Raw genomic sequence first — 22,441 nt, 5'->3', positions numbered from 1 at the left:
GTTTACAGTGCAGATTAGGTCTGCTCTGTTTTAGATTTCATTTAAATGTCTTATAATCACAAGTCAAAAATTATCATCTTAAATGGAAATGTACTTTACCCACTTAAAGTTTCCATCCACGGAAATTCATATGCCAACACCAAAGTAGGTGATAAACCACCAAAACATAACAGAAAATCAAATATTTCTGGCTTGGCTTTCAACAACTCAGTCACAATAAGGCTGTAACTGCTTGTTGTTTGGATGCCAAACATACATTTCCTATCTATACCTATTCTTATTTGGATCTTGTTACTGAATATTACTGCTAAATTCTGCATAATGTGCTCACCAACATAATGTGCACAGGTACTTTTTGGGGCTGAAAATGGTGAAAAAAAGCTTCTACTTGCATAATGTGTGCACCCAAAAATTTTGTCAAAATCAATCTGTGGAAGCCAAGAAATCAATCTCTGAATGTTCAGCTAACATGTCAGACCAACGATATGAAATCCAAAACTTGAAAATATTCTCTTATTCTTTTTGCACTGTTGACAATTTACCACCTCTGGTAGCCATAGACTGTGCAGACAACAATTATGTGGAGGAAGGGGAATAACTATAGTGCATGTGTTCACAGGAATATATATACCTATAATTTGTTCCATTATCTATTTTAAGCTGAAAGGTGATCGGCAAGCAAGGTTACAGCCAAAAGCGTGAATACAGTACTTGTTTTTGCACAATGACGTCACCATTATATGACAATACCCATTATGGTCAAAGATTGCACATACCAAATTATAGAGAAATTCCCATGGATATCTTTTACTTAGATTTATATTAAACAGGGCCCAATATGTTATATAGAGGAAATTCTTAACAATCCTACTCCTCTTGTAGGACCAAAATTGTACACCAAATTTAGTCTGAAGCATTTTTAGGTGAATGGGAATCAATTTTTAATAAATGGTGGATCTTGGCCACCTGGAGCAGAAGCATTCTTGGAAAAAGGGGAAAGGTTTTTGTATAAAAGGTGGGTCTTGGGTCCCTTTTGGATGGGAAGGATGAGTTCAATCGGGGATATAGAGAGAATTCTTCAAAATCCTTTCTCTTCAGTAGGAATGACTGGATTCTGTACCAGATAGATCTGAGGCATGCTTGGGTGAAGGGAATTTTGTATAAATGATTGGTCTTTCTCCTCCTGGGCAAGAAGGTTGGGGCCTGATTTAAAGGAAATTCATTCAAATCCTTCTTTTTTTGGAATAATTTGGTTTTGCTCAAATTTGGTCTAAGGCAACTTTGGAGAAAAAGAACTTAGTTTTGAGTAAACTGTGAATCTTACTTCCTTTTGGAAAAATCTTTTAAATAGTTTTCCTTTAGCTTTTATGAAGCAATTTCAGCAAACTAAACCAGGTGAGCGATAGTAAAATAGGTACTTAAATGCATATGAAATATGAGAATGGACAGGAGTTTGAAGGTGATAATAGCCAGATCTAGGTGTGGTAACTAAAATCTAGCAAAAGAGTTAGGTCATTGAAATTATGTTGAAATATCACATAGAGTATGTCTGTTATGTGTACAGGATGGTACCAGAACAGTTGAGGATGAATTGTATTTTATTGTGCACTATCCCCCATAACTCTGCTGTGAGAGAGTCAAATATTTACGATAATGTCTATATTTGGAAAGAAACTGCTCTGGTAAAAGGGTTTAGTGAAGATTGTGAACCTGAGAACATGGTAGTAAGCATTAATGATAATGAAACGAAATAGGAAAATAAAAAATTGTGATGTCATGTAAATATATATTTGACTATTTCATCACTAAGTTTATAAATGCCACAACAATTGAAATAACAATTGTATAAATTATTTATGCATGCATATAATGCTGTTATTTACTGTATGTTTTTGTATGCATTGAAGGATAAAGAAAGTAGAATCAGTCAGACTCTAAAGTGATGATGGTATTAATATTTTCCTTGTGAACCTAGTGAATTTAAGAATTTCTTAATACTATAATTTGTGAATGTATGTAACACATTTCTCATATTCTTTAAATATGACTTTATTGTACTAAAAAAGATATGAAATTAGGCCTATAGTACTGAGCAAAGACTGTTGAATTGGATTGAATCACAACAGATTTGATTCATATTTACCCCATAGTGTCATTAATAACATCAGTTTCTTCATCTTATCATATAAAGGTGGTCATCTGTCAAGATAAAGAGATCAAATTAAGTTTTAACAACCTCTGCAATTCAGTATCAAAGATCATCAAGCAATGATACTTAAAAGCATGTTAGCAATGGAATTAATATCTTACAGACATTTGATATTTTATGCACATGTACATATAATTACTCATATTTCATATATTGATTTTAACATTTCAGATGACATATTGCTTGTTGGGACAAAAGAATGCCACCTGTTACAATACAAAGTAAAGCGTACAACAGGAGGAGGTAATGTAGAAAGCTCTTATTGTGTTCATTATACAAAGATATTAACGGTGGAACGTTAACATCTGGATTTCGTAGTTTATTTACCAGTTTACATGTTTCATCTAGTAAGGCGAGCCATCATCAGTAACATAGTATATAAATTTAGAGAGAGACATCATCAGTAACACAGTATATACATTTAGAGAGAGACATCATCAGTAACACAGTATATACATTTAAAGAGAGACATAATCAGTAACACAGTATATACATTTAGAGAGAGACATCATCAGTAACACAGTATATACATTTAGAGAGAGACATCATCAGTAACACAGTATATACATTTAGAGAGCCATCATCAGTAACACAGTATATACATTTAGAGAGAGACATCATCAGTAACACAGTATATACATTTAGAGAGAGACATCATCAGTAACACAGTATATACATTTAGAGAGAGACATCATCAGTAACACAGTATATACATTTAGAGAGAGACATCATCAGTAACACAGTATATACATTTAGAGAGAGACATCATCAGTAACACAGTATACAAATATACATGATTAAAACATTGTACTTTATTTAATCTTATTGTTTGATTTTTAGATCAAAAAGCAGAAGTGAAATTGGAGAGATCCTACAAGAACTTTGCCAGGAAACCTATTTTACAGGTAGAGTATTACTTGACAGTGAATTTATCAGAATGCCTCATTGATGAGACTTAGATTTACGTTTTACACTACTGCAATGGAATCAGTAGGTGGCGCCACTTGGATGTTACTGACAACATGAACAGCAACAAAATAGTTCCAAGAGCAAATTATTATAGGTCACCAGCAACAATATTTTGCTGATCTCTATTTTCTATGTAGATATCACCTGGATAGTACCCTGAATCAATTTTCACCTCTTGATACAATTGTAGCAGTCTCATATGATATGTTAGTTTTACAATTGGTCAGAATTCAGCAGTGATGGTGCACTGTGTTGTGTAGAGGTATCATAAAACTAGTGACAGATCATAAATGTTTTTGTGAACTTCTTAAATACAAAATGATATCTTCAATATCTGCCTAACATGTTAACTAGAAGACAAATTTCAATTTTAGCAGTTGCTGACATCCCTTTCATGTTAAACATATACCTGTGTAAACCAGGTGTGTGTCCAAGGTCACCACCTGTGTCTCAAGACGTTAATAGGTCACCTGACCCTTATTGTTATTACTGGTGATCTTTTAGTTGATGTTTCTATTTATTTTTTTGCAAATACATATATCATGTAACATATTGCATCTAAATGTCTTACATGTTTCTTCACAATGGAATTGTAGGTAATAAGAAGATGGTATACTCTTGCCAAAGCCTTTGTTTAAATATTGATAATTATAGTTGTAGAGCACTTATTGATATGACGTTATGAATGTAGGTCTCTGCCCTAGTGCCAAAGTATCACACTTGAAAATCATTTTAACAAATTCTCCCCAGTAACAATAAGGGGACATTAGGTGACCTTTAAGGCCCATTTGCCTCTTGTTACTTTGAATTATCAAAGTTTTCCCAGTTTTCTGGGTTTTTATTACTATTATTAGTAAGAAACAATTTTGCTGAGACAGCCAAAGTATTTTCAGTTAACGAGGTCATTCAAGTTTTGAAGTTCAAATTAATGAAGTGCGACTATGAAATATATGTGAAATATTTGTCATTGGTTTTGTCACTGTGATATTAGAAAGACTGAAACAAAAGGTTGTTCCAGAATGGTAGGTTTTAGGATGGCAAAAACATCAAGAAAATACCAGCATGGCAACATAATCATAATTTAAACTCAAATTCCATAAAACTAGGGGAAAATATGAACAAAAGAAAGATTTACAGGGAGACTCCTGAAAAAACACATGGAAAATAAGACCAGGTGTTCCAGGAGAGTAAGCGTCTTCTGCTTCATCGACAACACCTTCCATGTAAACCTTGGTCAATCCAAGTAAGTAATGTTGCATTCTCAAATGAGAACAAGGTGTACAACAACAAACCCAACAGGCAAACTAATGAGCATCAAACAGCATCAAGCTTCATGTCGCACAAAGAAAAAGAATATTTCTCAATGACATCAATATGGTGACTGATTATTTTTGTTATTATATAATAAAATCAAAACTGCGACAGCATATTAATGAAAAAAACTGTAAATATAAAGATATAGTAACAATGCCATACATTTGTTAAACGTCGTACTTTTGTTTCTTTATTTCAGTTGGCAGTGGTGCCAGAGTTGTTCCTGCTCATCAGTCTGTCAGGTACTTGTACATATTGTTGTAAATAATGTATGGAGAATATTGTCTACACTTGTACATATTGTTGTAAATAATATATGGAGAATATTGTCTACACTTGTATACATTGTTGTAAATAATATATGGAGAATATTGTCTACACTTGTAAACATTGTTGTAAATAATGTACGGAGAATATTTTCTACACTTGTACACATTGTTGTATATAATGTATGGAGAATATTTTCTACACTTGTACACATTGTTGTAAATAATGTACGGAGAATATTGTCTACACTTGTATACATTGTTGTAAATAATATACGGAGAATATTTTCTACACTTGTACACATTGTTGTATATAATGTATGGAGAATATTTTCTACACTTGTACACATTGTTGTAAATAATGTACGGAGAATATTTCCTACAATTGTACACATTGTTGTAAATAATGTACGGAGAATATTGTCTACACTTGTACACATTGTTGTAAATAATGTACGGAGAATGTTGTCTACACTTGTACACATTGTTGTAAATAATGTACAGAGAATATTGTCTACACTTGTACACATTGTTGTAAATAATGTACGGAGAATATTGTCTACACTTGTACATATTGTTGTAAATAACATATGGAGAATATTGTCTACACTTGTATACATTGTTGTAAATAATTTACGGAGAATATTGTCTACACTTGTACACAGAGCGTAAATAATGTACTTTGAGTGATGATATTGTCTACACTTGTATATAGTGTTGTAAATGATGTACAAATGTTGGTAATATTGGCTACCCTGCAAAATAAATGCCAAAAAACAATTTACCTGTACACAAATGTTACACCTAATTTTGTAGCTTATAATACTACATGAACATCTATTCACAAAATACCAACAAAAAGAAAATATTTTCTGATAGTGTTTAGTGAAACCTAATGTTGAATAGCTTTTCTCACTCTCTTCCTACAGATAGCATCATCAATGTACATGAGCTCTCTACATTTGGTCTGATAACATGTCTGTCCAAAACCAAGGGAGCCACACTGTTTGCCATAGGTGTTCAGGTATGTACTTAAATAAGGATATTTTCTATGTGAATGAAAACAAATTTTAATGGCTGTAGAATTAAACGTTAAATGATATTTGAACAGTCTTGGTTGTTGACTCGGTATGTAGAGCCATGTAAAAGAAATCTGTTTGAATGAAACAAAAGCTAGGGGTTATGGTATGTAAGAATTCAGTTGTAACACAAAATTATATAATATATATAATATTTTTCAGAGGACAAAGTCCTTGAGTGGAGAGATTGCTTGTACCCTTCGCCTGTCTGTTGCTATCAAACGCAAGATACAGGTATTTATCACATGGCTGTTATCCAACAGATTTTCCCTTATAACATTTTTACATATGTTACTAGTGTTATATATCGTGGAACATTTTTCATTGGCTTTGTCAATCAGAAATTGATAGTGATGTCATAATATGGATAATGATATTGCATCATGAATTGAGTTACCTTGTATGTGTGATAAAAAGTTTTTGATATTGTTTTCATTTCATATTTGAAATATTTATGTAATTTTTTGTGGTCAAGGCTCTCGAAGATAAACTCATAAAATCTCACGATATCTCCTGTATGTCCTATACATTTACATTATACAAAAAAGTCCCAATTTTTTTTCCTTTTATAATTTTGTAATTTTAGTTTGGATGACTCAAATTTCATTGAGATGAACTTTCAGTTGAATTGATTTTTCAGTTCCTTCAATTGTAAAGCAAGAGGAAAGTCATTTGTTGTCACGAAATTAATTTTTGTCAAAATATCAGCATGTCTTCTGTTAAAATTGGTCAATACATACACAATAGAAAGTCATCTGTGCATAACACTTTGCTAATTACAGCATATCAGTCCATCGTATATACAGCACTTGGTCTCTGGTGGTTAATTACCAGTTAATTATCCAATTAAAAGAGGTTGGCTTCTTAATGAGTGTCATCATCATATAGCAGTGACTTACCTGTATATCAAACAAGTAGTGATTTTACACAAGACATGAAAACATTTAGCCTGTTGGGTGCATCTTCAGGAATTATCAAAATAAAAACAAAACCGTCAAAACAGCATGAGCTTTTTGATGAAATCTGATCCCCTTAATTCGGAGAGAAACTAATTTTCGAGCTTGTTTGCTAAAGGACTGTGATCGAGTGCTTTACCAGATTTATTGTTTGGACAATGAAGTACGAAAATTATTTTTCATTGATAAGAGTCTATATCTGTGTGTGATTTGTTAAGTCTAGTGCTTGTATAATATTTTCTATAACAGGTAAAAACTATCTAATGCTGTATTTTTCACATGATGACATGATTTCATGAGCAATGATCTAGAAATTCACAAATGATGGGCTATAAGATATAATGACTCCGATATTTGTAAGCGAATCATCTTGGATGTCATAAAGACTTATTTTTGTACAAATAATAAGGGATTTGAATTCACAATTAACTCTCCTCACATATTAACAAAATATAACTGATATATAGTGTAATTATAACTATAAAATAGGTATCAGAAATCACTTATTACACCTTGCGTCATCTACAACAGAAAAGCAAAAATTAAAGATCTCCATGTATCAGATAGACATAATGTTCTGACTGGTCAGTCATATGTCTTTAGTCCTGTCTGACATTTCTTGTCATAATATCGAGAGCTTATGTTATTTTATTGGTGAAAATATGTAGGAAATGTATCTGTTTCACTTATGAATCTGTTGCAGACTTACTACTGGAAAAATAGAGATTTCATGGAACTTCAGGTTGGTTTGACATTTATCTAAAGAGTCAGATTTATCAAGTTTGAATAAATGACATCAGATAAATTCATTTATAAATCAAACTTAATTCACATTTTTTTATTTTCAATTAAATCTTTTGTAACTTGCTTTGTACTACCATGACAAAGTTATGTCCCTTGATATGAGTTTTGGTTGGAATTCTTCATAATGTTTGGTCTATTTTACAGCATTTTCTTTCATGTTTTCTATACTGTGTGGGATATACCATCATTTGCTTTGCTTTTATTTGATTTAGAGAAAATCATGTTTAGTGAACAAATTCTCTGTTCTCTATATTCCAACACATCAACAAGTGATTTAAGGGGGATGTCATATTTTGTTGGATTATCATCCAATAGGTTTTGGACCACTTGTTTTTTCCACTATCATGTGGTCTCTGTCAGTTGTATAGTATACTATTGTGTGGTCTCTGTCAGTGTGTGGTCTCTGTCAGTTGTATGTTATACTATCTTGTGGTCTCTGTCAGTTGTATATTATACTATTGTGTGGTCTCTGTCAGTTGTATATTATACTATTGTGTGGTCTCTATCAGTGTGTGGTCTCTGTCAGTGTGTGGTCTCTGTCAGTTGTATGTTATACTATCGTGTGGTCTCTGTCGGTTGTATATTATACTATTGTGTGGTCTCTGTCAGTTGCATATTATACTATTGTGTGCTCTCTGTCAGTTGTATGTTATACTGTTGTGTGGTTTCTGTCAGTTGTACATTATACTATTGTGTGGTCTCTGTCAGTTGTATGTTATACTATTGTGTGGTCTCTGTCAGTTGTACATTATACTATTATGTGGTCTCTGTCAGTGTGTGGTCTCTGTCAGTTGTATGTTATACTATTGTGTTGTCTCTGTCAGTTGTATGTTATACTATTGTGTTGTCTCTGTCAGTTGTATGTTATACTATCGTGTGGTCTCTGTCAGTTGTACATTATACTATTGTGTGGTCTCTGTCAGTGTGTGGTCTCTGTCAGTTGTATATTATACTATTGTGTGGTTGCTGTAGGTTGTATATTATACTATTGTGTGGTCTCTGTCGGTTGTATGTTATACTATTGTGTGGTCTCTGTCAGTTGTATATTATACTATTGTGTGGTCTCTGTCAGTTGTATGTTATACTATTGTGTGGTCGCTGTCGGTTGTATATTATACTATTGTGTGGTCTCTGTCAGTTGTATATTATACTATTGTGTGGTCTCTGTCAGTTGTATGTTATACTATTGTGTGGTCTCTGTCAGTTGTATGTTATACTATTGTGTGGTCTCTGTCAGTTGTACATTATACTATTATGTGGTCTCTGTCAGTGTGTGGTCTCTGTCAGTGTGTGGTCTCTGTCAGTTGTATGTTATACTATTGTGTGGTCTCTGTCAGTTGTATGTTATACTATCGTGTGGTCTCTGTCAGTTGTACATTATACTATTGTGTGGTCTCTGTCAGTGTGTGGTCTCTATCAGTTGTACATTATACTATTGTGTGGTCTCTGTCAGTTGTATGTTATACTATTGTGTGGTCTCTATCAGTTGTATGTTATACTATTGTGTGGTCTCTGTCAGTTGTATATTATACTATTGTGTGGTCTCTGTCAGTGTGTGGTCTCTGTCGGTTGTATATTATACTATTGTGTGGTCTCTGTCGGTTGTATATTATACTATTGTGTGGTCTCTGTCAGTGTGTGGTCTCTGTCGGTTGTATGTTATACTATTGTGTGGTCTCTGTCGGTTGTATGTTATACTATTGTGTGGTCTCTGTCGGTTGTATGTTATACTATTGTGTGGTCTCTGTCAGTGTGTGGTCTCTGTCGGTTGTATATTATACTATTGTGTGGTCTCTGTCAGTGTGTGGTCTCTGTCGGTTGTATATTATACTATTGTGTGGTCTCTGTCAGTGTGTGGTCTCTGTCGGTTGTATATTATACTATTGTGTGGTCTCTGTCGGTTGTATGTTATACTATTGTGTGGTCTCTGTCGGTTGTATATTATACTATTGTGTGGTCTCTGTAGGTTGTATATTATACTATTGTGTGGTCTCTGTCAGTGTGTGGTCTCTGTCGTGTGGTGTATGTGTATACTATTGTGTGGTCTGTGTGGTCTGTCGGTTGTATATTATACTATTGTGTGGTCTCTGTCAGTGTGTGGTCTCTGTCGGTTGTATGTATATTATACTATTGTGTGGTCTCTGTAGTGTGTGTATATTATACTATTGTGTGGTCTCTGTCGGTTGTATGTTATACTATTGTGTGGTCGCTGTAGGTTGTATATTATACTATTGTGTGGTCTCTGTCAGTGTGTGGTCTCTGTCAGTGTGTGGTCTCTGTCGGTTGTATATTATACTATTGTGTGGTCTCTGTCGGTTGTATGTTATACTATTGTGTGGTCGCTGTAGGTTGTATATTATACTATTGTGTGGTCTCTGTCAGTGTGTGGTCTCTGTCAGTGTGTGGTCTCTGTCAGTGTGTGGTCTCTGTCAGTGTGTGGTCTCTGTCAGTTGTATATTATACTATTGTGTGGTCTCTGTCAGTGTGTGGTCTCTGTCGGTTGTATATTATACTATTGTGTGGTCTCTGTCGTGTGGTGTATATTATACTATTGTGTGGTCTCTCTGTCGGTTGTATATTATATACTATTGTGTGGTGTGGTCTCTGTCGGTTGTATATTATACTATTGTGTGGTCTCTGTCAGTGTGTGGTCTCTGTCGGTTGTATATTATACTATTGTGTGGTCGCTGTAGGTTGTATATTATACTATTGTGTGGTCTCTGTCAGTGTGTGGTCTCTGTCGGTTGTATATTATACTATTGTGTGGTCTCTGTCGGTTGTATATTATACTATTGTGTGGTCTCTGTCAGTGTGTGGTCTCTGTCGGTTGTATATTATACTATTGTGTGGTCTCTGTCGGTTGTATATTATACTATTGTGTGGTCTCTGTAGGTTGTATATTATACTATTGTGTGGTCTCTGTCGGTTGTATATTATACTATTGTGTGGTCTCTGTCGGTTGTATATTATACTATTGTGTGGTCTCTGTCGGTTGTATATTATACTATTGTGTGGTCTCTGTCGGCTGTATATTATACTATTGTGTGGTCTCTGTCGGTTGTATATTATACTATTGTGTGGTCTCTGTAGGTTGTATATTATACTATTGTGTGGTCTCTGTCAGTGTGGTCTCTGTCGGTTGTATATTATACTATTGTGTGGTCTCTGTCGGTTGTATATTATACTATTGTGTGGTCTCTGTCGGTTGTATATTATACTATTGTGTGGTCTCTGTCGGTTGTATATTATACTATTGTGTGGTCTCTGTAGGTTGTATATTATACTATTGTGTGGTCTCTGTAGGTTGTATGTTATACTATTGTGTGGTCTCCGTCAGTTGTATATTATACTGTTGTGTGGTCGCTGCTTAATAATCTCCCAACAATATTGGAGCATTCCATAAAAAAACATTTACTTTTATTCCTATTGTCTTAATTTCAATCCAACCACAATTACATTGTCTGGAGACTTAAAATGATGACTGGCTGATCGATGATTTATTTATAATGAAGGGAATTGAAATTTAGTGTATTTGAATTGAATTTATATTTCCAGCCTGAATACAACATGTATGATGTTCCCAGAGATATGGTCTGGTGTAAGGATACGATTTGTGTTGGTTTTAAACGCGACTACTTCATTGTAAAGGTATATAAAAAAAATGATGTTAATTTCAATGTATTATTATATTTACATTCAAATAAGATAGTGTATCTTCTGTTTTTGGCTCACATGGGCCAAAGGAATAAGTCAACTTACAGCATACCATAGCCGCCATCGTCTACCCATCCATCAGCTTTCTGTGGGGTGGATTTTTACCATATTCTGTCAGAAGCATCCTTGGGGAAGAGGTATAATTTTATATAAATGATGAGTCTCTGCCCCCAGGGGTCTTAGGGCAGCGGCAAAATGGAGAATTTTCGTAAGTTCTTTACAATTTAACTCCTTTCATAGGAATGATTGGATTTTGCCCAAATTTGGTATTAAGCATTTTTTGGTGAAGAGAAAAATCAGTTTTTAGATCGCTTGAGGCATAGTCCCTTTGAAAGAAGGGACTGGGCCAAATAGAGGAAATTGAGTTAATTCTTTAAAATCCTACTGTAGGAATGATTGGATTTTTACCCAGATTTGTTTTTATAGCATTCTTGGCTAAAGTGGGAATCAAATTTTTATAATGTTTGGTGTCCTCACCCTGAATCCTGAGGGGCAAGGCCTGAAAGAGCATATTTTGCAATTTATTTAAAATCATACTACTCCTGTAGAAATTACTGGATATTGCCCAAATTTGGTCTGAAGCATTCTTTGGTGAAGTGGAATCAATCTTGTATAGACGTTACTTCTCATCCCCCTTGGGTTGGAGGGGTGTGGCTCAGTAGGGGAAATATGGTAAACTCTTTAAAATCCTACTCCTCCTCTTGGAATGATTGAATTTTGTCCAAATTTGGTCTGAGGCATGCTTGGATGAAGGAAAATCAGTTTTGTGTAAACAGAGGGTGTAGGCCCTCTGGAGCATGAGGGGATGGGCCCAATAGGGGAATTTGAGCATATTCTTTAAAATTCTACCACTCCTGTTGGATTGATCAGATTTTGCCCAATTTTGTTCTGAAACATGCATGAGTGAAGGAAATCCAAGGAAAACCAAAAGCAGAAATAGAGCAAATTCTTTAAAGTTCTTCTTCTGTTGGAATGTCACAATTTGTTTCATTTGGTCTTGAGCATTCAAGGGTGAAGGGGAAACATTTCTGTATAAATTATGGGTCTTTGTCCCCTGGATGGGACACATTAAGTCAAATACAGCAAATTCATTAAAATTGTGTTTATTTTTTAGGAATCATTGAATTTTACTGTAATATGGTATACAGCATCCATGAGTGAAGGGAACTTAATTTTTTATAAACAATGTGTCTCATTCCCATAGAGCAAAGGGACAGGTCTAACAGGGAAAATAGATATAAATCTTCAAATGCTTTTCATTTCATTTTGATAAAGCAATTTAGCAAGTTAAACCAGGTGAGTGATACTGGCCCTATGGGCCTCTTCTTAACAACATAGATATCTTCATGTTATCCCAGACTATTTAGTCACCATTATAGGTAATACTTTAATGATTTGTGTTTCTTTTATAGATAAATACAGGCAACACCACAGAATTGTTCCCCGTGGGAACTAAACAACAGGATCCAATCGTAACACGGCTGGAAAATGATACTCTTCTACTTGGGAGGGACGAAATGTCTATACTCATTGACGATGACGGCAAGCCCACACAAAAATACCCCATCAACTGGACTGATATTCCTATACAAATAGGTAAAGTGAGATCAAAGCCATAAGACCTAGAAAATAATAGACAAGAGAATATTGTTGGTAAGGTGTGGTGAAAGGGTACACAGCCTAGTAATGTTATATACCAGACCATTCTGTAAATTGTGGTGTGGTGATAGGGTACAGAGCCTAGTAATGTTATATACCAGACCATTCTGTAAATTGAGGTGTGGTGAAAGGGTACAGAGCCTAGTAATGTTATATACCAGACCATTCTGTAAATTGATGTGTGGTGATAGGGTACACAGCCTAGTAATGTTATATACCAGACCATTCTGTAAGTTGATGTGTGGTGATAGGGTACACAGCCTAGTAATGTTATATACCAGACCATTCTGTAAGTTGAGGTGTGGTGATGGGGTACACAGCCTAGTAATGTTATATACCAGACCATTCTGTAAATTGAGGTGTGGTGATAGGGTACAGAGCCTAGTAAACTATATACCAGACCATTCTGTAAATTGTGGTGTGGTGAAAGGGTACAGAGCCTAGTAATGTTATATACCAGACCATTCTGTAAATTGATATGTGGTGATAGGGTACAGAGCCTAGTAATGTTATATATTATTTTTTTCTTTCTCCAGAAAATCACCCTCCATATCTCATAGCCTTATTACCTAGACATGTGGAAGTCAGAACCATATCCCCACGTCTTCTCATACAAAACATCGACCTTCAAAAAGCTCGCTACATCTGCCAGGGAAGGTAAATATATACTTTACAAAATTTTATATTTGACTCATCATTTAGGTGATTGAAGATATTCATCATTTTCTGTTTTCAAATACTGAACATTAAAATAATTTGCCATTTTCTGTTTTCATATACTCAACAGTTAAATAATTTATCATTTTCTGTTTTCAAATACTGAACAGTAAATTAATTCATCATTTTCTGTTTTCATATACTGAACAGTAAAATATTTATTCATTTTCTGTTTTCAAATACTGAACATTAAAATAAAGTGATCAAATCCAAGGGGATTGAAGCATCCACAATAAACTCCAGTAATTTGATGTATGAATGTTACCCTCTTAACTTTATCACTGAAGAATTATCTGGGTTGTTTGACAACTGACATTTATAAACATATCTATACTTTTCAGTTGTTTATATATACTTAACATTTGCAAAAAAAGACAAAACAAAAACAAAAAATCAATGGCTTGACGACTGGTTACTATGAAGTAAGATTTAGGTTTGGTCTGAAATAAAGAGCCCAATAGCCTTAGAGGCCATTGACAGAGATCTAATTGGATGTTGGTCCTGACAGATTAATGTTTCTTTACAGTGGTTGTATGTATGTAGCCTCTTCAAATTATGTGTGGAAACTAAATGCCATGCCTATAGCTTATCAGATACGACAGCTTCTAGAGGCAAACCAGTTTGAACTAGCTCTACATCTTGCAGTAAGTATCAAAAACATTTTGTTCCGGAAAAACTCTTTAATATTTTCCTTCTATCACATAACTGACTGCATAAATCCAAGGAAAAAGTCAGATTGTATCCTCATTTGACATGAATCCAGTCATATCTCATGTACTGCTCAACAGATAGCATTGTCAAGGTACAGCCAAAATGGTTGTTGAAGCTGTAAACCTGACTCAACTAATCTGTGAGTACACCAGTATCTGTTTCATACCTGACTCATCTTATTTTAATTCAAATCCAGGTCATAACTGTCATTAATGTTGTGTATAAGAAGCTCTTTGTTGTGTACATTGTTAAGATAGACTGGATGTGCCCGCTCTAAATGTCACAATGATGTAAATTTCAATATATTTTGTAATATCAACACTGATTCACAATGCAGGCCTATTGAGCCTCTTGTTTTTATACCCCTTTCACTAACTGTTGCCTCTGTTTCAGGATATGACAGAGGAACCTGAAGATGAGAAGCAGAAACTGATTAACAGAATAAAAACTCTTCATGCATTTAATTTATTTTGTGAGCGCAAGTTTGAAGAATCCATGATGATATTTGTAAAATTAGGAACAGGTAAGTGGTGGGTCTATGTTGATGATATTTGTAAAATTAGGAACAGGTAAGTGTTGGGTCTATGTTGATGATATTTGTAAAATTAGGAACAGGTAAGTGGTGGGTCTATAATGATGATATTTGTAAAATTAGGAACAGGTAAGTGGTGGGTCTATGTTGATGATGTTTGTGAAATTAGGAACAGGTAAGTGGTGGGTCTATAATGATGATGTTTGTGAAATTAGGAACAGGTAAGTGTTGGGTCTATGTTGATGATGTTTGTGAAATTAGGAACAGGTAAGTGGTGGGTCTATGTTGATGATATTTGTAAAATTAGGAACAGGTAAGTGGTGGGTCTATGTTGATGATATTTGTAAAATAAGGAACAGGTAAGTGGTGGGTCTATGTTGATGATGTTTGTGAAATTAGGAACAGGTAAGTGGTGGGTCTATGTTGATGATATTTGTAAAATTAGGAACAGGTAAGTGGTGGGTCTATGTTGATGATATTTGTAAAATAAGGAACAGGTAAGTGGTGGGTCTATGTTGATGATATTTGTAAAATAAGGAACAGGTAAGTTATTGTTAATGTTGACTGGAGGTTGTTAACATTGTAAGGAGTTATTGTTAATGTTGACTGGAGGTTGTTAACATTGTAAGGAGTTATTGTTAATGTTGACTGGAGGTTGTTAACATTGTAAGGAGCTATTGTTAATGTTGACTGGAGGTTGTTAACATTGTAATGAGTTATTGTTGATGTTGACTGGAGGTTGTTAACATTGTAAGGAGTTATTGTTGATGTTGACTGGAGGTTGTTAACATTGTAAGGAGTTATTGTTAATGTTGACTGGAGGTTGTTAACATTGTAAGGAGTTATTGTTAATGTTGACTGGAGGTTGTTAACATTGTAAGGAGTTATTGTTAATGTTGACTGGAGGTTGTTAACATTGTAAGGAGTTATTGTTAATGTTGACTGGAGGTTGTTAACATTGTAAGGAGTTATTGTTGATGTTGACTGGAGGTTGTTAACATTGTAAGGAGTTATTGTTAATGTTGACTGGAGGTTGTTAACATTGTAAGGAGTTATTGTTAATGTTGACTGGAGGTTGTTAACATTGTAAGGAGTTATTGTTAATGTTGACTGGAGGTTGTTAACATTGTAAGGAGTTATTGTTGATGTTGACTGGAGGTTGTTAACATTGTAAGGAGTTATTGTTAATGTTGACTGGAGGTTGTTAACATTGTAAGGAGTTATTGTTAATGTTGACTGGAGGTTGTTAACATTGTAAGGAGTTATTGTTGATGTTGACTGGAGGTTGTTAACATTGTAAGGAGTTATTGTTGATGTTGACTGGAGGTTGTTAACATTGTAAGGAGTTATTGTTAATGTTGACTGGAGGTTGTTAACATTGTAAGGAGTTATTGTTGATGTTGACTGGAGGTTGTTAACATTGTAAGGAGTTATTGTTAATGTTGACTGGAGGTTGTTAACATTGTAAGGAGTTATTGTTAATGTTGACTGGAGGTTGTTAACATTGTAAGGAGTTATTGTTAATGTTGACTGGAGGTTGTTAACATTGTAAGGAGTTATTGTTGATGTTGACTGGAGGTTGTTAACATTGTAAGGAGTTATTGTTGATGTTGACTGGAGGTTGTTAACATTGTAATGAGTTATTGTTGATGTTGACTGGAGGTTGTTAACATTGTTAGGAGTTAGGAGACTCATCTGTAGTTGTAGGGTTGGTAGGTGGTGGATTGGTAACCTAATTAACTTTCACTGTAGTTGTAGTGTTGACAGGTAGGTGCAGTTGTAACCCAATCACTTTTCACCTAGCCAGTCAGAGTTTATTTCCGTGAACAGATGTGAAAATGTAGGGGGTTACCTTGCCGTCAGTGTTGGTTTTCACTGGATACACTGATTTCCTCCCAAAATAACACATCTTGTGTGCATACATTAGGGCCAACAAGAGTGATTAGTATAAATTGAATTAACTTGTTTCACAATTGTTGTAAAGTAAAAAGATTTTTAAATGTATATACCTGTATGTGTACATATGCTTCTCAATGTATACTGTCAACAACTTTTCATTTGGCTCTTTACTTGAATGTTATTATACCTTAAGGAATATTTTGTCTGTGTTTAAGATCCATCCCATGTGATAGGGCTATACCCTAACCTCTTACCAAGTGAGTACCGCAGTCAACTGGAGTACCCAAATAGACCACCAGAACTGGAGGGAGGAGACCTGGAAAAAGGTCTACTAGCCCTGCAGGACTATCTTACTCAGGTATGGCAGGGGTTAGTTTCTTTTCAGTGTAACCACATAGTAATAGTTCCTGGTCATTGTAACCAGATTAACTTTATAGTAGTAGTTCCTTATCAGTGTAACCAGATTAACTTTACAGTAGTAGTTCCTTATCAGTGTAACCAGATTAACTTTATAGTAGTAGTTCCTTATCAGTGTAACCAGATTAACTTTACAGTAGTAGTTCCTTATCAATGTAACCAGATTAACTTTACAGTAGTAGTTCCTTATCAATGTAACCAGATTAACTTTATAGTAGTAGTTCCTTATCAATGTAACCAGATTAACTTTACAGTAGTAGTTCCTTATCAATGTAACCAGATTAACTTTACAGTAGTAGTTCCTTATCAATGTAACCAGATTAACTTTATAGTAGTAGTTCCTTATCAATGTAACCAGATTAACTTTATAGTAGTAGTTCCTTATCAATGTAACCAGATTAACTTTACAGTAGTAGTTCCTTATCAATGTAACCAGATTAACTTTATAGTCTGACACATTATAGAACTGCCATTACTCTTGTTGTTCCTTATTCATCATGAGATTTAATGGAGTTACAAGTAAGAATAGAATAGAAGCTGTTATGATAGAGTTACAAGTTAGAATAGAATAGAAGCTGTTATAATAGAGTTACAAGTAAGAATAGAATAGAAGCTGTCATAATTAGGGTTACAAGTTAGAATAGAATAGAAGCTGTTATAATAGAGGTACAAGCTAGAATAGAATAGAAGCTGTTATAATTAGGGTTACAAGTTAGAATAGAATAGAAGCTGTTATGATAGAGTTACAAGTAAGAATAGAATAGAAGCTGTTATAATAGAGTTACAAGTTAGAATAGAATAGAAGCTGTTATAATAGAGTTACAAGTTAGAATAGAATAGAAGCTGTTATAATTAGGGTTACAAGTTACAATAGAATAGAAGCTGTTATGATAGAGTTACAAGTAAGAATAGAATAGAAGCTGTTATAATAGAGTTACAAGTTAGAATAGAATAGAAGCTGTTATAATAGAGTTACAAGTAAGAATAGAATAGAAGCTGTCATAATTAGGGTTACAAGTTAGAATAGAATAGAAGCTGTTATAATTAGGGTTACAAGTTAGAATAGAATAAAAGCTGTTATAATAGAGGTACAGGTTAGAATAGAATAGAAGCTGTTATAATAGAGGTACAGGTTAGAATAGAATAAAAGCTGTTATAATAGAGATACAGGTTAGAATAGAATAGAAGCTGTTATAATAGAGGTACAGGTTAGAATAGGATAGAAGCTGTTATAATAGAGTTACAGGTTAGAATAGAGTAGAAGCTGTTATAATAGAGGTACAGGTTAGAATAGGATAGAAGATGTTATAATAGAGGTACAGGTTAGAATAGAATAGAAGCTGTTATAATAGAGGTACAGGTTAGAATAGGATAGAAGATGTTATAATAGAGGTACAGGTTAGAATAGAATAAAAGCTGTTATAATAGAGGTACAGGTTAGAATAGAATAGAAGCTGTTATAATAGAGTTACAGGTTAGAATAGAATAGAAGCTGTTATAATAGAGTTACAGGTTAGAATAGAGTAGAAGCTGTTATAATAGAGGTACAGGTTAGAATAGAATAGAAGATGTTATAATAGAGGTACAGGTTAGAATAGAATAAAAGCTGTTATAATAGAGGTACAGGTTAGAATAGAATAGAAGCTGTTATAATAGAGTTACAGGTTAGAATAGAATAGAAGCTGTTATAATAGAGTTACAGGTTAGAATAGGATAGAAGATGTTATAATAGAGGTACAGGTTAGAATAGAATAGAAGCTGTTATAATAGAGTTACAGGTTAGAATAGAATAGAAGCTGTTATAATAGAGTTACAGGTTAGAATAGAGTAGAAGCTGTTATAATAGAGGTACAGGTTAGAATAGGATAGAAGATGTTATAATAGAGGTACAGGTTAGAATAGAATAAAAGCTGTTATAATAGAGGTACAGGTTAGAATAGAATAGAAGCTGTTATAATAGAGTTACAGGTTAGAATAGAATAGAAGCTGTTATAATAGAGGTACAGGTTAGAATAGAATAGAAGCTGTTATAATAGGGGTACAGGTTAGAATAGAATAGAAGCTGTTATAATAGAGGTACAGGTTAGAATAGAATAAAAGCTGTTATAATAGAGGTACAGGTTAGAATAGAAGCTGTTATAATAGAGATACAGGTTAGAATAGAATAGAAGCTGTTATAATAGAGGTACAGGTTAGAATAGAATAGAAGCTGTTATAATAGAGTTACAGGTTAGAATAGAATAGAAGCTGTTATAATAGAGTTACAGGTTAGAATAGAGCAGAAGCTGTTATAATAGAGGTACAGGTTAGAATAGGATAGAAGATGTTATAATAGAGGTACAGGTTAGAATAGAATAAAAGCTGTTATAATAGAGGTACAGGTTAGAATAGAATAGAAGCTGTTATAATAGAGTTACAGGTTAGAATAGAATAGAAGCTGTTATAATAGAGTTACAGGTTAGAGAGTAGAAGCTGTTATAATAGAGGTACAGGTTAGAATAGATAGAAGATGTTATAATAGAGGTACAGGTTAGAATAGAATAAAAGCTGTTATAATAGAGGTACAGGTTAGAATAGAATAGAAGCTGTTATAATAGAGTTACAGGTTAGAATAGAATAGAAGCTGTTATAATAGAGGTACAGGTTAGAATAGGATAGAAGATGTTATAATAGAGGTACAGGTTAGAATAGAATAGAAGCTGTTATAATAGAGTTACAGGTTAGAATAGGATAGAAGATGTTATAATAGAGGTACAGGTTAGAATAGAATAGAAGCTGTTATAATAGAGTTACAGGTTAGAATAGGATAGAAGATGTTATAATAGAGGTACAGGTTAGAATAGAATAGAAGCTGTTATAATAGAGTTACAGGTTAGAATAGAAGCTGTTATAATAGGGTACAGGTTAGAATAGAATAGAAGCTGATATAATAGAGGTACAGGTTAGAATAGAATATAAGCTGTGATAAAAGAGTTACAGGTTAGAATAGAATAGAAGCTGTTATAATAGAGTTACAGGTTACTGTTAGGTTAGGTTAGAATAGAATAGAAGCTGTTATAATAGAGTTACAGGTTAGAATAGGATAGAAGATGTTATAATAGAGGTACAGGTTAGAATAGAATAGAAGCTGTTATAATAGAGTTACAGGTTAGAATAGATAGAAGATGTTATAATAGAGGTACAGGTTAGAATAGAATAGAAGCTGTTATAATAGAGTTACAGGTTAGAATAGAATAGAAGCTGTTATAATAGAGGTACAGGTTAGAATAGAATAGAAGCTGTTATAATAGAGTTACAGGTTAGAATAGAATAGAAGCTGTTATAATAGAGTTACAGGTTAGAATAGAATAGAAGCTGTTATAATAGAGTTACAGGTTAGAATAGAATAGAAGCTGTTATAATAGAGTTACAGGTTAGAATAGAATAGAAGCTGTTATAATAGAGTTACAGGTTAGAATAGAATAGAAGCTGTTATAATAGAGTTACAGGTTAGAATAGAATAGAAGCTGTTATAATAGAGGTACAGGTTAGAATAGAATAGAAGCTGTTATAATAGGGGTACAGGTTAGAATAGAATAGAAGCTGTTATAAGAGGTACAGGTTAGAATAGTGTTACAGGTTAGAATAGAATAGAAGCTGTTATAATAGAGGTACAGGTTAGAATAGAATAGAAGCTGTTATAATAGAGGTACAGGTTAGAATAGAAGCTGTTATAATAGAGGTACAGGTTAGAATAGAAGCTGTTATAATAGAGGTACAGGTTAGAATAGAATAGAAGCTGTTATAATAGAGGTACAGGTTAGAATAGAATAGAAGCTGTTATAATAGAGGTACAGGTTAGAATAGAATAGAAGCTGTTATAATAGAGGTACAGGTTAGAATAGAAGAAGCTGTTACAGGTTAGAATAGAATAGAAGCTGTTATAATAGAGGTACAGGTTAGAATAGAATAGAAGCTGTTATAATAGAGGTACAGGTTAGAATAGAATAGAAGCTGTTATAATAGAGTTACAGGTTAGAATAGAATAGAAGCTGTTATAATAGAGGTACAGGTTAGAATAGAAGCTGTTATAATAGAGTTACAGGTTAGAATAGAATAGAAGCTGTTATAATAGAGGTACAGGTTAGAATAGAATAGAAGCTGTTATAATAGAGGTTACAGGTGTTATAATAGAGGTACAGGTTATAATAGAATAATAGAATAGAAGCTGTTATAATAGAGGTACAGGTTAGAATAGAATAGAAGCTGTTATAATAGAGGTACAGGTTAGAATAGAATAGAAGCTGTTATAATAGAGGTACAGGTTAGAATAGAATATAAGCTGTTATAATAGAGGTACAGGTTAGAATAGAATAAAAGCTGTTATAATAGAGGTACAGGTTATAATAGAATAAAAGCTGTTATAATAGAGGTACAGGTTATAATAGAATAGAAGCTGTTATAATAGAGGTACAGGTTACTGTTATAATAGAGGTACAGGTAGAATAGAATAGAAGCTGTTATAATAGAGGTACAGGTTAGAATAGAATAGCTGTTATAATAGAGGTACAGGTTAGAATAGAATAGAAGCTGTTATAATAGAGGTACAGGTTAGAATAGAATAAAGCTGTTATAATAGAGGTACAGGTTAGAATAGAATGTTATAAAGCTGTTATAATAGAGGTACAGGTTAGAATAGCTGTTATAATAGAGGTACAGGTTAGATAGAAGCTGTTATAGTGTTATAATAGAGGTACAGGTTAGAATAGAAGCTGTTATAATAGAGGTACAGGTTAGAATAGAAGCTGTTATAATAGAGGTACAGGTTAGAATAGAAGCTGTTATAATAGAGGTACAGGTTAGAATAGAAGCTGTTATAATAGAACAGGTAAGAATAGAAGCTGTTATAATAGAGGTACAGGTTAGAATAGAACAGGTAGCTGTTATAATAGAGGTAAAGGTTAGAATAGAAGCTGTTATAATAGAGGTACAGGTTAGAATAGAAGCTGTTATAATAGAGGTACAGGTAAGAATAGAAGCTGTTATAATAGAGGTACAGGTAAGAATAGAAGCTGTTATAATAGAGGTACAGGTTAGAATAGAAGCTGTTATAATAGAGGTACAGGTAAGAATAGAAGCTGTTATAATAGAGGTACAGGTTAGAATAGAAGCTGTTATAATAGAGGTACAGGTTAGAATAGAAGCTGTTATAATAG

General features: G+C 33.6%; 1 protein-coding gene across 1 annotated transcript in view; it reads left to right on the top strand.

Moving 5' to 3' along the window:
• The window catches only part of LOC132556680 (vam6/Vps39-like protein), a 44,425-nt gene that overhangs the window by 761 nt on the left and 21,223 nt on the right, over positions 1-22,441 (top strand). The window contains exons 2-13 of the mRNA XM_060221114.1: positions 2,381-2,452; positions 3,050-3,114; positions 4,692-4,734; positions 5,688-5,782; positions 6,000-6,071; positions 7,497-7,535; positions 11,153-11,245; positions 12,724-12,907; positions 13,507-13,627; positions 14,214-14,331; positions 14,792-14,921; positions 17,045-17,187. Coding sequence (XP_060077097.1) covers positions 2,381-2,452; positions 3,050-3,114; positions 4,692-4,734; positions 5,688-5,782; positions 6,000-6,071; positions 7,497-7,535; positions 11,153-11,245; positions 12,724-12,907; positions 13,507-13,627; positions 14,214-14,331; positions 14,792-14,921; positions 17,045-17,187 — 1,175 coding nt within the window. The remainder of the gene's footprint in view (positions 1-2,380; positions 2,453-3,049; positions 3,115-4,691; positions 4,735-5,687; positions 5,783-5,999; positions 6,072-7,496; positions 7,536-11,152; positions 11,246-12,723; positions 12,908-13,506; positions 13,628-14,213; positions 14,332-14,791; positions 14,922-17,044; positions 17,188-22,441) is intronic.

This window comes from Ylistrum balloti, unplaced genomic scaffold (genome assembly GCF_031769215.1).
Source record: "Ylistrum balloti isolate Yb309-2 unplaced genomic scaffold, AGI_CSIRO_Ybal_v1 Utg370584, whole genome shotgun sequence".
Lineage (NCBI taxonomy): Eukaryota > Metazoa > Mollusca > Bivalvia > Pectinida > Pectinidae > Ylistrum > Ylistrum balloti.
The sequence above is the reverse complement of the archived record's forward strand: the minus strand, read 5'-3'. Positions and strand labels throughout refer to the sequence as shown.